The sequence below is a fragment of the Syngnathus acus genome, chromosome 15 (genome assembly GCF_901709675.1).
Source record: "Syngnathus acus chromosome 15, fSynAcu1.2, whole genome shotgun sequence".
NCBI classification, from domain to species: Eukaryota; Metazoa; Chordata; class Actinopteri; order Syngnathiformes; family Syngnathidae; genus Syngnathus; species Syngnathus acus.
This window is the reverse complement of record NC_051100.1, coordinates 7,023,934-7,039,727: the sequence shown is the minus strand read 5'-3', so window position 1 is coordinate 7,039,727 and position 15,794 is coordinate 7,023,934. Positions and strand designations below refer to the sequence as shown.

At 38.5% G+C, this 15,794-nt stretch overlaps 1 protein-coding gene across 6 annotated transcripts in view; it reads left to right on the top strand.

The window, feature by feature from the left end:
- Nucleotides 1-15,794, top strand: part of adgrb3 (adhesion G protein-coupled receptor B3) — an 86,558-nt gene that overhangs the window by 59,750 nt on the left and 11,014 nt on the right. For all 6 annotated transcript variants that reach the window (XM_037271022.1, XM_037271021.1, XM_037271020.1 and 3 more), the window contains 5 exons: nucleotides 23-66; nucleotides 8,155-8,281; nucleotides 9,169-9,272; nucleotides 9,366-9,468; nucleotides 14,702-14,852. In XM_037271022.1, the coding sequence (XP_037126917.1) occupies nucleotides 23-66; nucleotides 8,155-8,281; nucleotides 9,169-9,272; nucleotides 9,366-9,468; nucleotides 14,702-14,852 (529 nt within the window). The remainder of the gene's footprint in view (nucleotides 1-22; nucleotides 67-8,154; nucleotides 8,282-9,168; nucleotides 9,273-9,365; nucleotides 9,469-14,701; nucleotides 14,853-15,794) is intronic.

The window sequence follows — 15,794 nt, the reverse complement described above, 5'->3', positions numbered from 1 at the left end:
TGCCCAATTCTATATCTTACAGGGAACACTCAACCCTCACTGTGCACTGTGGGACAATAACATAATGTGAGTAAAAATGCATCCCACTTATTCAATTCCATGTGAAGCTTTGAGAATTGTTCAGTGAAGCAAGCAAGTTACAGATTTATATTTGTATCACTCAGGAAAAAGGATTTTAGGAATTTTGGAAGTAATTTATCATTACAGAAAAAAAGTTGCAGCTGTGAAGTCTTATTAAGTCCTGAATTACTGTTTAACTGAATTATTTGATTTTTGGAGGTGACTGTTATGGTTTTGAAAAAGGTAAACCTCTAATGGTAGGTTAGTGCGGTTAATTAAGCCTGGAGCATGTTGTGAATGGTGTAGACATGATAAATACCAGACCTCTTGAGCATATTATATCCAGCAGTATTCAAAATATTTTTCCTGATGCAGCCTAATATTATCAAAGGGTTACAAGAAGATTGGAAAGGAGATGACTGAAAATTTATTTGAGGTTTATCTTGAATTGCAGTACTTTGGTCTTTGTGTGTCGGATGTATTTGAAAACTTATAATGTCGATGTCTTGTATGCAACAATATTAATGGAGATCAGAAAACAAACAAGATATTTGAGCAGAGAAGTTTGGTACTAAGATTTCAATTGTCAATTGTCACGATCCTGTTGGCTATAAAATCCAATTGTATCCATTTGAAAACATTTGTGACTGGTAGAGTGCTGAAAATGAGAAAAGTGCCAATTTGAACACTCACTTCATCAACACGAGCCACCTTTTGTTTTTCGAAATGAATTCTTGTATTGACACGGAATAAGCTTTCCTACAGAAACTACGAGAACACTGCCAACAAACTTTGGATGAAGTGTAGTCTTGTGTGGAAACAAAAATAGCAAAAATATTGTGCAGAGTTTTCAGTTGAGGAGCTGCTGCCACAATTGCATCAAAACTAATATGAGTCAGCCATGACTCATGACAGTCACGCCTTCAAACCGCAGCTACAGTATAGAAGCAGTTACCCAACTCTGCTTTTACATAGAACAACATTAAATCAATATCTTATTAGCCAGAGAAGATGCATCAATAAGGAAATGTGGATTAAAAAGGATTCGCAACACTTAAGACTGCACTATCCATAGTTTCAAAATGAGTCTTTCATCATCATCCAGTTTGCATGTCCTGATTTAGAATTCTTTGTATTTATTTTTGATGTTGGTTGATCATGCTGTGCTGGCGGAATCTGCTTTTGCCAGCCTTCTTGCAGAATGTGGAGCGTGTTACTTGAATGGTTCAGTCTGCTCGAATGGACAATTTTCATGTACTGTATTGGATGAAACTGTTGCTGCTTGTAGCCATTGCACGAAGGAGTTCCATGACTCAGTGTGTTGAATGTGCTGCACAACATTGAAGCCCACATTTTACATAATGCAAGCTTACTGGATGATGACATTGTTGAATATGCTGTAGCCTCTCAGCCCACATTTAGTTTGTCTGTGTGTGTTGTAAACACATGCAGGTGCCTCTATTTTTTCCCATTTGTATCTGTAAGCAAAGTAGCTGATGTGTGCATAAATTTTATTCCAAATGATATGAATTTAAAGTACTTTTTTTCACCCTAAGTGACTTCAGGTTTTATTGAATCAACCACTAATGGAATTATGCACTGTATAGACAAAAAGTCTTCTCACCTGAACGTAGCTGTACTTTTATATAGCGTAACCAACAAGTATCATCATCGACTGTGCTTTCACCGAGAAGTGAATTTGCATTTATTAGAAAGCCATAAAGGAGCATTCTCCAATGAGGATGCGATTTCTACAGCAAAATATCTTTGATTGAAGACATTTTTTCCTCTCTTGAGGGCAGCTGGTCTATTTCAAAACAGAAAAGACACAACTGGGACAACTCCCCATGTGTTTGTATGACTTTCAACAAAGCCGGTGTTTATTACCTCCATTATTTTATGATCCACACCCAGTCATTTTTATCGGCAAATGACTCCGCGGGGTGATTATCGTTGCACACAGTTGGCGAGTCCGATTAAAATAGGAGATGCTTTCATAAGACCGTTGAGGAGGGGAAATATACCATCTGTCAGACATGTTGTTTTAAACAATACAAGCGTGTGAGGATGGGAGTTTTGTTTATGTGTTGCTTGGTGCACTGACTAATTGTAAGCCTGGGTCAGACCTTGTGGATACGCCTGAAACCTATGAGGCTGTGTGGCAGCTGTTGCGGAATGTTTATTTACTGGATACAAAGAGCATTGAAAATCTAATGTTAGGACACAGGTGATTTTTTTTAGAAGGTGGACTACAGCCAGATCAGACGCTTTCAAAGGCTTTATAGACAGAAAGAAAAAACAAATCCACAAAAACACAGATCGTGACAATTAAAGTGATCCAAAAATGTTGAATAACTATGAGTGTGAAATGTATTTAGAATGTACTGTATTCAGTATTTCTTTTTAAATTAGATAATTTTTATTAATCATTTATAAATCACCAACAGGTGACCCTTGATGTAAAAGTTATACACTTAAAATTGTGACAATTCAAGTTTCACTTTACATTTTAAACTCACCACCTATGATATTTATTTATTTATTTATTTATTTATTTATTTATTTATTTATTTATTTATTTATTTATTTATTCCTTCCTTCCTTCATTCTGTTTACTTTTAGTCTGACCCAGATTTGACTATATTTAGAAATTTAGTCCTTGGTTAAAAATTGTGTTAATGCCAACATTTAAAGGGTCCAGATTGTCTCAAGTAATACTTAAAGGCAGTCCGAATTCAGAATGACATTCCAATCCAGCCATTTTTGCATTTCCCTGCCATTTAAAGCTTCAAATCTACTAAATCTACGTTGACCACAGTGTTTCAAGCCAAATGATTATCTTCTTGATTTTTAAATTATGCTCCTTCATAGATTATCTTCTAAATGTAGTAAAAGGTTTCACTAATCTGGAATTTGCCACGTCAGGATTAGCCACATCTCACCACTGTTTTAACACATTTTAAAAATGCTCAGCATCGCACATGCTAGAAAAAAATATCCTGCTATTTTGCTGCTGTTTCCTCCTGTTTATGTTAATACATTATGATATAAAACCAAATGGGTTTTGCGATATGTTTCTTTTGTTCATTTTAACTGCAATGCCAAGACTCATGCTGGATTTACGAAGGATTTACTCTCTGAGCTACTTAGAGAGGGAATTTGGTGTGTTTTGTAAGTTTGTAACAAAATGAGACAAAGCACCTCCATCTTTATAGTGGTTGAGAAGGATTTGTAAGGATTCATGAGGTGATGTTAATTCCCTTTTTTCACCTGCAACATTCATGTATAAGTGAAACTTTGGTGGAGCACTTCTACAAGATGTACCTCTTGAATATCATACAGAATCAAGGCTGATCAATAATTCACATTTGGAGTGGTGAGAAGCATCTGCTGCATCTTAATTCTGGCTTGAGGCCAAATGGGCCACACTGCAAGATGAGACCAAATTTAGATGCAAGATGAAACTGTTCTTATTGACGGTGCTGCGCTGGAAAAATCCATCAATTTGTATCCATTAATTTTATTTATTTGTCAAAGTGATTTTTTTAATAGATTTTTCTACATTGGGTGTTGCCAAAAGTTAGGCAACTAATTTTTCAAGAAAACGGTCATTTCCATTCTGTTATGAAACCGAAGACATAAACCGAATCATTTCCACATTGTATTTTGATTGAAAACAATGGAGACTGAAGTGACAAGCTATCATCCATTTGCAGCAGTGGCATTATCTCAACCTTGTCTAGGGCATTATTTGCATGTCACATCGATGACCGTATGGGTCAAGTAATCATTGTCAGAGCGGGCGTCCTCTCCATGACGCTAGCTTGCCAACTCAGCAGGCTTACGCTTGAGGCAATGTCCTATCCAAAGGGATGAGACATGGAAGGGGACAAGGGACGTGTTAGCAGAATCAATCCATGACTTCAATCATATAATGAAATTCATTATAAGACAATTATCTCATGTACGATAACTTCATTTGAAAAATAAGGGGGGCATGGAAAAAATACTAAAGCTGTTTTAGAAATTACAGATGTAGAATCACAGCTGAAAGTTGGTGATGCATCTTAAGAGTTCAAGATACTCCACTCTAGTTTTACTCTGCGAAATACTTTTTTTTATTTGGTTTCAATTTGCTTCACTTTGACAAAGAGCCAATTTAATAGTTCCTCTCTTTTGTCGCTAGGTCTCTTTGACGTTTCCATATCTGAGTTCAGTCGCTGTCAAAATTTTGACGTCACAGTCATCCCAATTGCTGCATTTGCACCCCAGATGTGCCCTTGATCTGATTTAGTCTCTGCAAGAGAGCGAAAGCTTTTGTTGCCTTTAGTTTAGGCTTTTAATGGAAAGTGCACTGCAGATCAGAAGTACACAATGCTATCCTTATTTTGATGATATCTGTGTCAAATAGAGCAGAAATGAGAAGTGAGTGTGCTGCTGCTGCAACAAAATTCTTAACTTTTTTCGCAGCAGAAAAAGGTGGATGAACTGGCAAGAACTTAAAACTGCTATTATTGTTTTTGCACATGAAGGTAACAACATAACCAGGCTCTTTTTCTGTGAGGAAATATAGCAAATGAATTGCATATGCAAACAAAAACATAGAGTTTTGGGAACTATTTAAGGAGGGAATGTTAGGCCTGTGTGCCATATAAGGCCTTTGAGGGCATTTGATCTGTCTCACCATGCAATCCTAAAAACAAATCAAACCTCAGAGGAACTCTTACAATAAGCCCCAAAACATTTAAGCCACAAGTATATCATAATGAGCATTTACTTCGTCTTGCATCATATTTCCTTTAGAAATTTAATATGGAAGTCTACTCATAAATGGCTCCTGATTAAAAAAGAAAAAAAAAGATCCCGAGCCCGGATTTAACTCTTAAATGCAATTTGTAAGGACCTTTAGGACATGTTTTGGTGATGCTTGTCTGAAAATGAATACCAACTGTGCTTAAAGGTCGACATGTCTTTTTGTCAAATTGCGGTTATGTGTCTTGTATATTAACGTCTAAAGATATTCAACAGGAGCCTTGTCCAATCCTGTCACAAATGTCACTCCTGGACTTTTTAATGCCAGGTTGTCACAGGCACCTCCTGGTCAACAGGTTGTATAAATTAAGCATGTCTTCATATCAAGAGTGACATTCAATAGTCCCAAGTCAGCATGCACCGCGAAGGTCATAAACTATAGCCAAGGTGTCAAATACTAATCGTCAACAAGACGGCCTCTCTGGCCCCTACAGAAACTTCTCCAAAGTTGAAAATGATCATGTGCAGTTCTCACCAAGGGAGTTGTGACTTCATTTCAAACAACAAGTCATCAATCAATACCTTAGGCTGGTTGAAGGCTGTGAGCAGCACTTCATCACAGCCCTACATGGAATTACCTGAAACAAACAAGCAGAAAAAGTCAGCTCAACAAGTACAGGAAACATTTGCTGATTTCCAAACAGGCCTATGTTTGGCTTTCATTGATGACTGACCGTGTCCAGACCAATCTCCCCATGGAGCCATGCAATTGTTCTCCGACTGGCTTGGATCAACACCTTTTGAGTGGTAAAAACTGAAAGAAGAAAGAAAAAAGAAAGAACATACAATTCGGCAGCACAGACTCACACAATTATCTGGAAAGGAGTTTTAAAAAATGGATCTGTGGCCCCAGTGGAATGAATCCATGCTGGTTGAGGGGTCTTTTGTCGACTAAAGATCACTCAATCGTGTCTTTTAGTCATTTCAAAGGTTTTGCAGACTTCTTGGGTATAACTGAAGGTTAATTGCCAGATAGACATGATGTGTTTGTGTGTGTGTGCGAGAGAGAGGGAGAGAGAAAGTTGAGTGTTGCAATTGCTTTGATTTGTACATTTATGGTTTAAAGTCCACCAATTTCCAGAGCTTGAGCTGAGAGACAAAGTGTGCCTGACTGTTGCTATGGTGAGGATCCTCATTGACAGCCAGGTCTCCAATCATGTCCACGGCCTACATGATGCCCACTTAAAATGATTTTTTTTTTTTTTTTGCAAAAGTCGTTGAGCCAAAGAAAAAAGGGATTTTCACGTTATATATCATAAGTGGATCCACACTTTAGCTGTCCACTCAGCTTAATTAATTATTATCTTGTCAGGCTCAGTCAGATGAGTCGTGCTTAAAAATGATTTGAATCGGTCCAATGCGTCAGCTGAATAGCAAGAGATAAGAAGAAACGTGTAGCACTTGTTAACTCAAGCTCTGGAATGGGAAGAAGAGATGATAAGGGACCACATAGTAGATTTTATTTTATTGATGTGTGAGTGTGAGCAGACAGGCTGGAGCTGCTCAGCCCTTTTGGGAAATTCAGACTACAGTCTCCACTGTCCCTTCCTGGAATAATAAACATTGCTGCCATATTGATCAAATGACACAGCAGAGGTTGCTTGGTGCATTAATATACACCTAGCAATACACTCACGAGTCATAACATTAACCTGCAAGATTGATTTAGATGTGATATAAGAGCTGTATCAAATAATGGGCCTTTAGAATGATGCTTAAGTTTTTGTTTGCACTGTCAGGCAATTATTGTTTGCTTTTGTTGACGTTGCACTATTTTCTTTTCTTTCTTTTTTAGCTTACGGGTAAATAATGCATGAATCTCAATGACAGGGATGTTCAGGGATATACAGGAAGTCGTTATCTATAAATCCTCTTCTGATTGAATTTAGGCTCGTGTAGCATTGGCAGAGATCTGTGCTCTGGAGTTTTTTGTTTGTGCACTGCATCGTTAGGTTCAAAATATTATACACACATTGTTAGACACCACTACGAACTAAAAGGGAATGAAATAAATAGATAGATAGATAGATAGATAGATAGATAGATAGATAGATAGATAGATAGATAGATAGATAGATAGATAGATAGATAGATAGATAGATAGATAGATAGATAGATAGATAGATAGATAGATAGATAGATAGATAGATAGATAGATAGACAGATAGATAGATATATAAAGATATATTGATAGATATAGATATATAAAGATATATTGATAGATATAGATATACGTATATTAATATGTTTTGGATGTTGTGACACGTAACAGGTGATTCTCAGCTCATATCATATGAAGAAGTTCACAGTCACGGAGAGTTATTGATTTATTTTGGTTTATTTTATTTTAAATGTGTTTATCTATAGTATAAAAAGTAGAAACATTGGTGTGACAATTAACGACTCAAATGAAAATATGAATAACAAACAGAGGTGCTCCCATTCCCCAACACAGTCATGTGAAGTGGATACCGGCAGCAACCATTCACATAGCTCCGGCGGGGTGGTCTCACTTTTGCGGGGTTCAAATTTTACTCGCTTCTTGCCCAAGGGGGACCAGACTTTTAGTCTTACGATGACTTTGAGGAATTATCCCGAAGCATTATTATCCCCGCATTGGAAGTGGATCCTCAGGCGAGTCAACACAGTCCGCGATAGCGCGCATATCTGCTCTCATTGGGCCAGCCTCCTCCCTTCTCTGACGCCGGCTAAGAGTCGCGCAGCATCAGTCTAATTCCAGGGTGAAAAATCCTTGCTAGGAAGCGTCCAAAGGCTGCTAATTAAAGCAGTGCAGGGGGAGGGAAAAAAAGCAAGGAAAAGAACGGAATAACAGGTGCGTAAAGAGGGGGAAAGCGGCCGCTCGGAACGGAGGCATGTGGATGGAATAAAAAAAAAAGAAAGGAAGAGAGAGTAAGAGAAAGGAAGCACAGGAAGCGATGCAGGTAAATATGACCGCTCGTGTTTAAGCGTTATTGATAACTGCGCGGAATGTTTATGTTGGAATCAGCACCGGGGTATGTGGACAGCTCCCTTACCAACCCCCTCCTCCTTTCCGCCGAAGCTCTCTCTGCTCTCTTGGCGCTGTACAGCTGCATGCTCCGAGAGCTGCGGCGCTTTTCTTTTTCATTTGTTTATTTCATTATTTTCTGTAGCCCTCGCGCATGTTCTGGCCGTATGAATAATACAAGTATTAAAAAAAAAAGAAGAAGAAGAAGAATTGCGTCTCGTCAAACGCCACATGTGGAAGGAGCGTGTTTGAAAATCGCCTTCTTATGGTTGCAGGAATGATTCTTGGGGAGCTTGGTCCACAAAGGCGTGTAGAACTGTGCTGACAGATGCCTCGCATACAAAATGCTTATGTGATCGTGTGTCTACCTTCGCCATTTTGGCTCAGCAACCCAGAGAAATGGTAAGTGATCCGTCGTTCTTATTCCTTATTATCTTTTTCTTTAGGGTAGGATAAGAAAGGGGGCGCTAATCCAGTTAATTCGATGCTGAGGGTGGAGTTTGTGCGTGTTTGTGTGTGGCAATGACGGGGGGTCTTTTCTAGTCTATACACAGTAACTCTGTGTTTGTCATCTAACACGCGTTTTTCCCCAAAAATAAGCTTAAAGTCGCTATACGTTTTTTTCTCTATCCTATCTTGTGGCTTTAATAATGCACAACAATGGATTGGGGCAAAAAATTGTAGTCCCAATTTGTTTTATTGGAGAAATTAACCGTGAGAACATAGAGTGCTCACAGTACAGTACAGCCTGGCCTGCATTGGCTTGCAGCAGAAGGTCCAGAAATTACTGCTAGGCCCCAGTCATGCTACTTAAAATTAATAGTATTGAGCATTTTTCATAATAATAATAATAATAATAATAAATGCACATCAGAATCTACAGTATTAGTCTTTTATGTAACCTTGCAATGCAGATGGAAGAGAGACAGTACATAGTGTGTGCATTATATACTTGCATGGTTAGTTGTAGTATTTATTCACTTCCTCTGTTGCCAGCACTCCCAGTTTTGTTGTATACCTGTTGTACAATGACAATAAAAGCATTCTATTCTATTCTATTCTATTCTATTCTATTCTATTCTATTCTATTGACACACCTAACAACGCATCACATACTCTGGAGCTCCCCTAGAGGGAAGGGTGAATACAATGACCACTTCAATACACATGAACAAACATTATGCACCTATTGTGCCGTGGCTTATTTTGGACTGGTCCCCTCTGTGTGCATCAGTAAATATTGACTGTCTTGCATGCACTGTTGGATCTCCTGGTGACCTGCTCCACAGACCATGGAATACTCAGGGGTCCCATCTGTGACGCTGATAGTTGGCTGCGGTCTGTCATGCCTCGCCTTGATCACGTTGGCGGTGATCTACGGCGTGTTATGGAGGTAATAGATGACTGCTCCATGATGACAAAACATTAAATTATGTGTCTTCTACTTAAAAGTGCAGTCGCATTTTAATGTCCTCTGCTTTCTTAGATACATCCGCTCGGAACGATCCATCATCTTGCTTAACTTCTGCTTATCTATCATCTGCTCCAATATATTGATCCTTGTGGGGCAAACACAAACACACAATGTGGTAAGTGTCATTTCCTCATTTCCTGGTACTAGCGCCTCTAAAGAGATTTATAGAGGTCCAATGATTGTAAAAACAAACACAATGGAATCAAATGAATGCAATTTGGGGAGTTGTACTTGCCATGTTAAGCTTGGGTTTGATGTCACAAGGAAATGCAGCATTTCCTGTAACGTTTCAGGGTTCTTATGGATGCTTTGAACTTTGAGAAGTAGGGCCAGGCACTGTAGTCAAGCTATCAAATTCTGTCCATATCATGCAATTAGTTTCCCAAGTCTTGAGCCAATATGGTGTATGACTTGGAACTAGCAGGGGCACAAATAATTCAGCCGCAACTGCTTTGCAATCTAAAGCACGACAACATGACATCAAATACATGCACAGCCTCTCCTGGTAGTATTATTATTATTATTATTACTATCTCCCATTTCTTTAACCATATATATTATAAATAACAAGTAATTGGATATTATTTCCCCTATAGTCAACAACAAATCACGAAAATGTAGTCAGATGTCCATCTCAATTGAGAATGTTGGCTTTATATTCTTTTTCTACCTCAACATTTACCAGAAGGAACTAAAAGATTTATAGGATACAACTAACATTAAATAAGCATATACCCACAACATTTTCTAAAGACTAAGTTGCAGGAAAAGTGTTTCAAATGTTTCTTAGTGTTTTGTTAAGAGGCATAAGAAGACTGAACATGGGGGAGAGAAAAAAAAAACTGCATTTATCGGATGTGTAATCTGTTTTATGGTGCGTTTTGCATGCCAGCTGTTCTCTGTGTTATAGAGTGCAAACAAACAAGATTGTAACAGCTTTAGTGCAGCCCCTGTCAAGCAAATGGCTCGTTTTCTTTTGGGTACCATGCTAAGAAGCCTTTAGTGTGTAATCTGAAAGGAAAATAAAGTATTCCTTGCAGTTCAAGGTTGAACAGTTCAAGGTTGAGTGTCAGAAGGTCGGTCTTAAATCGAGTTATATTGTCCTTGGCTACAATGACCGACCAAATGTGGCTCATCGAGACATTTGTCACCAAAAAAGGAAAAATTACAAAAGAACGGATGACTCTGAAATGATGACTTGAAATGATTTTGGAAGAGTTGGGGGGTTCTAATGAGCAGCTCTGCAATAGTTTGCCAGTGGGTTTTGTAGCATATGACACATACACGCCAGGGAACATGGTGCACCACTCAGTCAAAGACTAATGAAGCAGTTGCGAGAATATCTTCAGCAATCTTAAAAGTTCAACTGTAGATTAAAAGCAACTCTTGTACTTTTCTCAATTCAGTGAGACACTTCAGACATTTTTGTTCTTTGTTGTTGTTGATAATGAAAGGCTGAAGCTGACGTTTAAGTGAGGAGGATTCAAAAGGACAATGGCAGCTCCTCATAAATATGCATTAGTGCTCCAGCTTTGGTTAGTGGCCTGTAAAGGATTACAAAAAAAGTTTGGCAAACAGTTGTTATGATTTACTAGCTGCCCACACAGATTCCCTCCTCAGTCATTTGGCAGCACTACGCTGACACATTGTCAGATTACAAAGACATGTTATTGTGTCAATTGTGGGATTGAAGTTATACTTTTACTCAGATCCACCATCCTGTCTCATGAGTCTAGATTATTTATTTTGCCGAGTGCTCGCTCATCAAACTGAATTGTTACTTGTGGATCCTTTTTGTGAAGGTAAAACTTATCAGGAAGAAGATGGCCTTGCCAGAGGTTTTTACAGGACACTTCATAAATCAGTGTTTATGCTCAGTGAAAATGAAATCATGGATAATGAACGATGGCAGGAAAGAGGAACTGCATAAAATGTGATTTGCTGGCACACACACCTATGTTTGAATCCTCAAAGAAAGGTCAACGTATTGCATAAAGAATATTTCTGCCTGTTGCATTTGTCAAAATCGGAATCCACACATGATGAAATCCTGGCTGGTCCACATTTATCTAGTGCACTGTCGCAGCCAAGATGATGACTGCACAGAATTGATCCATGGAGGGATTTTAAAACCGGGTTGATTTTAAGCCTTGTTTGTTTCAATCAAGTCATCTTGATGTCTTGATTACAAGGACCGCCATTTATCAAATAATACGCACTCTTAATTATATATTTGCATCATTTGTATCTTCAGTGGGTTGATCAAAATCCACGAGCATACTGGAAATATAACTCCCAACAATCAGACACAGCTATTTCAAAGAGACCTCCAACCAAAGTAAGATAACATTGCTTGAAAGATTTTTTTTAGAAAGCAAACGGCGCTTCATGTTTTTGGAGCCGGTAATCTCATGGTGAGCCTTAATTGGTCACCAAGAACTAAGAGATGTTCCACTAATAATTGGCAAGCTAGATTCTTTTTGTCAGGCTCCTTCAGTGCTGTTGAAAAGAAAGTATGAATAGAAATAATTGTGCCTTTATTTTTTTTAAGGCACTCCACTCGTGTTGCAATAATATTTGAGAAATATTCCACGAGTTTGATCAGAACTCGTGTTAGAGCAGTAGGCCAGCGAAAACATAGTCCTGGTGTGGGTTTAATTGCTGTGCTGCATGACATCGCCTCACTTGTTGTTGCTCCAACTCTTGAAAGAAGTGCATGTAATTGGCTCCATTGTTTGTGGATTCCGGGTTGCTTGTCACCTAATAGAAATCATCTCTGAGTTGCGGAGGTGTCCTCTCGGGAGCAGGAGCTTCAGTGAGTCACCTCTGCATGTCTGTGCTTTGCCTTTGTCCTCTCTCTGTTTTCACGTTGCTTTGCAAAAGGCAAATCAAGACACACGGGCACTGTTGTGATTTACAAAAATTAGCATTGGAACCAGAACTCCCGCAAACTTACAATATTATTTGAGTGTTCCACGCTTAAAAACTAGATGTATTACATGATGAGAAATATTTTATTTATAGTCTGCAGCAAGCAAGGAGTTCTGCTGCAATCTATAAGAAAGAATAGTAAATAATGAAACAATTCACAATGATTGGCAAATAAAACGGTTTTGTGCTCTAAGGGATTTAGTATGAAACGTTAAGTCAACATGAATTTAATCCAATTAGAGTCAGTTTCTAATACTTCAAAAGTATTATTTACTTCCAATGTATTACGGAAATCCCCTTTTGCATACACTGAACGCCACCAGTGCCACGAGTGTATCATATAATGACGTTTGAGAGTGTGTTGCAACAATGACTCTTTACTAACATGTAGAAATGATTGAGACTTTTCTTGTATGGTCTAATTAATTCTTCAGACGTATATTCTGACCATCATGCTAGCATTGAATCAGTTTCAACCGTTCCTCTTCTTGCAGGCTTATCAGCTCTATGATATTATAATGTGGTCCCTTCCTCACTTTCTTTGTTTCCATGGATACCAACACAGTGAGCTCCCGACATTTGCTTTTCTAAAGGCCAGTGTGAACTCCCGGTTTCATCCTCGCTCGTTTTGTATGACTGGCTACAGTCGTCCGGTGCTTTCATAATGCGCATAATGATAAGTATTCATCTGCATGTAGTTGTGATGTTGAATGGTATAGACAGATCAGTAAAGCATATACGTACACTACCGTTCAAAAGTTTGGGGTCACAAAATTGTTTGGGTGACCCCAAACCTTTGAACGGTAGTGTATATATTTATTTAGATAATTATTTATAGATTATATATATAATCTTCTGTGTAAAAAATCTTATAATATATATGTATACTTATATTCTTAGATTTTTTATAATCTTATACAAATATAAGATATAATTTATAATATTTAATTCATAATATTTTATTATAATAATATTTACACTACCGTTCAAAAGTTTGGGGTCACCCAAACAATTTTGTGACCCCAAACTTTTGAACGGTAGTGTACGTACGTGTATAATACAAATGACCTGTTTTCAGGAAACAGCAGAGCTGTTTATTCAACACGAGTATTCTGCAGTGAATAGAAAATACACGCTGTATGTATATTTAGTGTTTTCAATTGCTGGTCGTTATTAAAATAATAACACATCAGATGTTGTCAATATAATGCTTCAAAATGTATATGAGTTCTGAATTACATATTGGTCTTTGGAATGTGACATTACTGATCAATCCATGGAAGTATGCTTTGGGATTATGAGTAGACCTTGATTGGATTGATACGTTGATACTTTCAAACATAACTAGAGCATGACTGTGTTGCAAGTAGTTATGGGTTATTAGTTTCACTTACTGTACCAGACACTTCATTAAGTACACCTGCACTACGTTTTAAAAATTGAAATACTGTAAAGTGTACAAGAAATTGTGTATTGTGTCAAGCATGTCACACTTTTACCCTCCTTCATTTATTCACAGTTGCCTTGATCCCACGCTACTGAAAAGCTTCTTGTGTCGTGTTTCAATCCACATATGTGTTTAATGTCTCCCATGGGTTTAAGTAAATACCTACCCACTTGTCAGGTACGCGGTAATACGGGATTATTCTTGTGTTTGAACCCCATGTGCACAGCAGGGGGTGGATTTAGTGTGGTTCTCTCAATGGACACTTACAGGGGAAGTCGCTAGGATGGAATGATGCACTTCACTCTTTACCTCACACTACACTCGACTGCATGACACTACTTGGAGATAAAAAAAAGTGCAAAGTATCCTCAGTCAGTGTCAGTGTGCCTTGACAAGACTCTTAAGGATGCCTCTTTATTTCTAATCCTCTCGTAAACAATCTCCCTCCGGCGACGTCTCTCCGTGGAACAAAGATGGACGAACTAATGAAGCCGCAAAGAGCCGTTCCATTATTGAGCCGCAATGCTATCTCCTGCTTCCAGTGCAGCCTTCTGCTCTGTCATTTAAGAAGTATTTTGGTTTGTTTGCTCTCATTGCTCAGCATACAACACAACAGTTGACCTTGGCTGCGTGTGGGATCCGCAGCATACTAATGAAGGTCAATGCAGAGGAATGCAACGTCGTGCCCAGATCTTTATGGCCATTGCCGCCTCTGATGCTGCATATCCAACTGGTTCAAATATGTTTTATGTACTGATGGTTTTTGCTTTTAGGGGGAATTGATTGTTATTTTCACCAAGCCAAAGGAGGTTAGTTTCATTATGTGTCTGGATGGCAGAAGCAAGAACATGAACCAAAAACCATTTTGTGCTCTGATTTATCATGTTCAACGCTTGTTTTCAAATCAATGAGAATTTGGAAGCATTTTATGGATAATTGTACGTTTTACTATTTTTCTATTTGTGATTAGGGTGTCTGCATTATGACAACAGCTCTTCTGCACTTCTTCTTCTTGGCATCGTTCTGCTGGGTTCTCACGGAGGCCTGGCAGTCTTACATGGCAGTGACAGGAAAGGTTCGGACCAGGCTCATCCGCAAGCGCTTTCTCTGTCTAGGCTGGGGTAAGTAAGCATCAGAATTTCTCATTGACAGCTCACTGCTTCTGCCCTTCAACTCAAGGTTCGTTTTGTAAAAGTAATTGTATGAGGAGGCCGGATCGTCATCCTATCAGGCTATGATGCTTTTGCACTCAATTCAACATGGACCAACCTTGAATTATGGGATGGATGGGAGGGAGGTTCCTGAGTTGTTATTACAGTGTAGAGGTTACATAGCAAGTTACGCAGAGTTGTTCACTGAACATGTAATGGTTGTCATCACATGGATTATATAAAATAGTGTTGTACGACTTGAATACAACTGTTGTGAAACATTTCCTATTACTTCTACATAATGTATTTTTTTTAACCTTGGTGGGAGAAATTGTTTTTTTATTTTTTTTATTCCGTAGACCCACGAGTCTAATTCAAATTCCAACAAACCTCAATTACTATTCATGATTTCAAACATATTTGAGTGTGTCCTGGTTCAGTGTTCCTTCTTTCAGACAAGCAGAAAGGTCTCTTTTAAAAAGAGAAAAGAAATGTTTTTGAAAGAGCCCACGTTCATTCTTCTTGTTACCTAGCAACAAACATGGCTCTCTTAGTCATTACAGAGCCACTGCTTCGTGAACATAGCTCTAGCTATTCTTTTAAAATGATAAGAAACATGCCTCAACCGATTATTGGATGCTAAATCAGACTTTTTTCCCCCCCCAGATTCCTCTTCTTGATTAGAAATATACGCGGCATTTGTCATCACATTCAGAATCAGAGCAATTTTAAAATGGATTACTAAAGAGATGCAGGGCAAATGTCACCTGTTGTCTCATAATTCCGCCCCGTATGAAATACTGCGGGCGATGATTTATGGGACTCGCGTGTGCGTGAGCACTGCAGAGGCAGACTACGGACGACCACAAGGGCCGCATGCGACTCCTGCCTCCAGGAAACTGATTACATCAA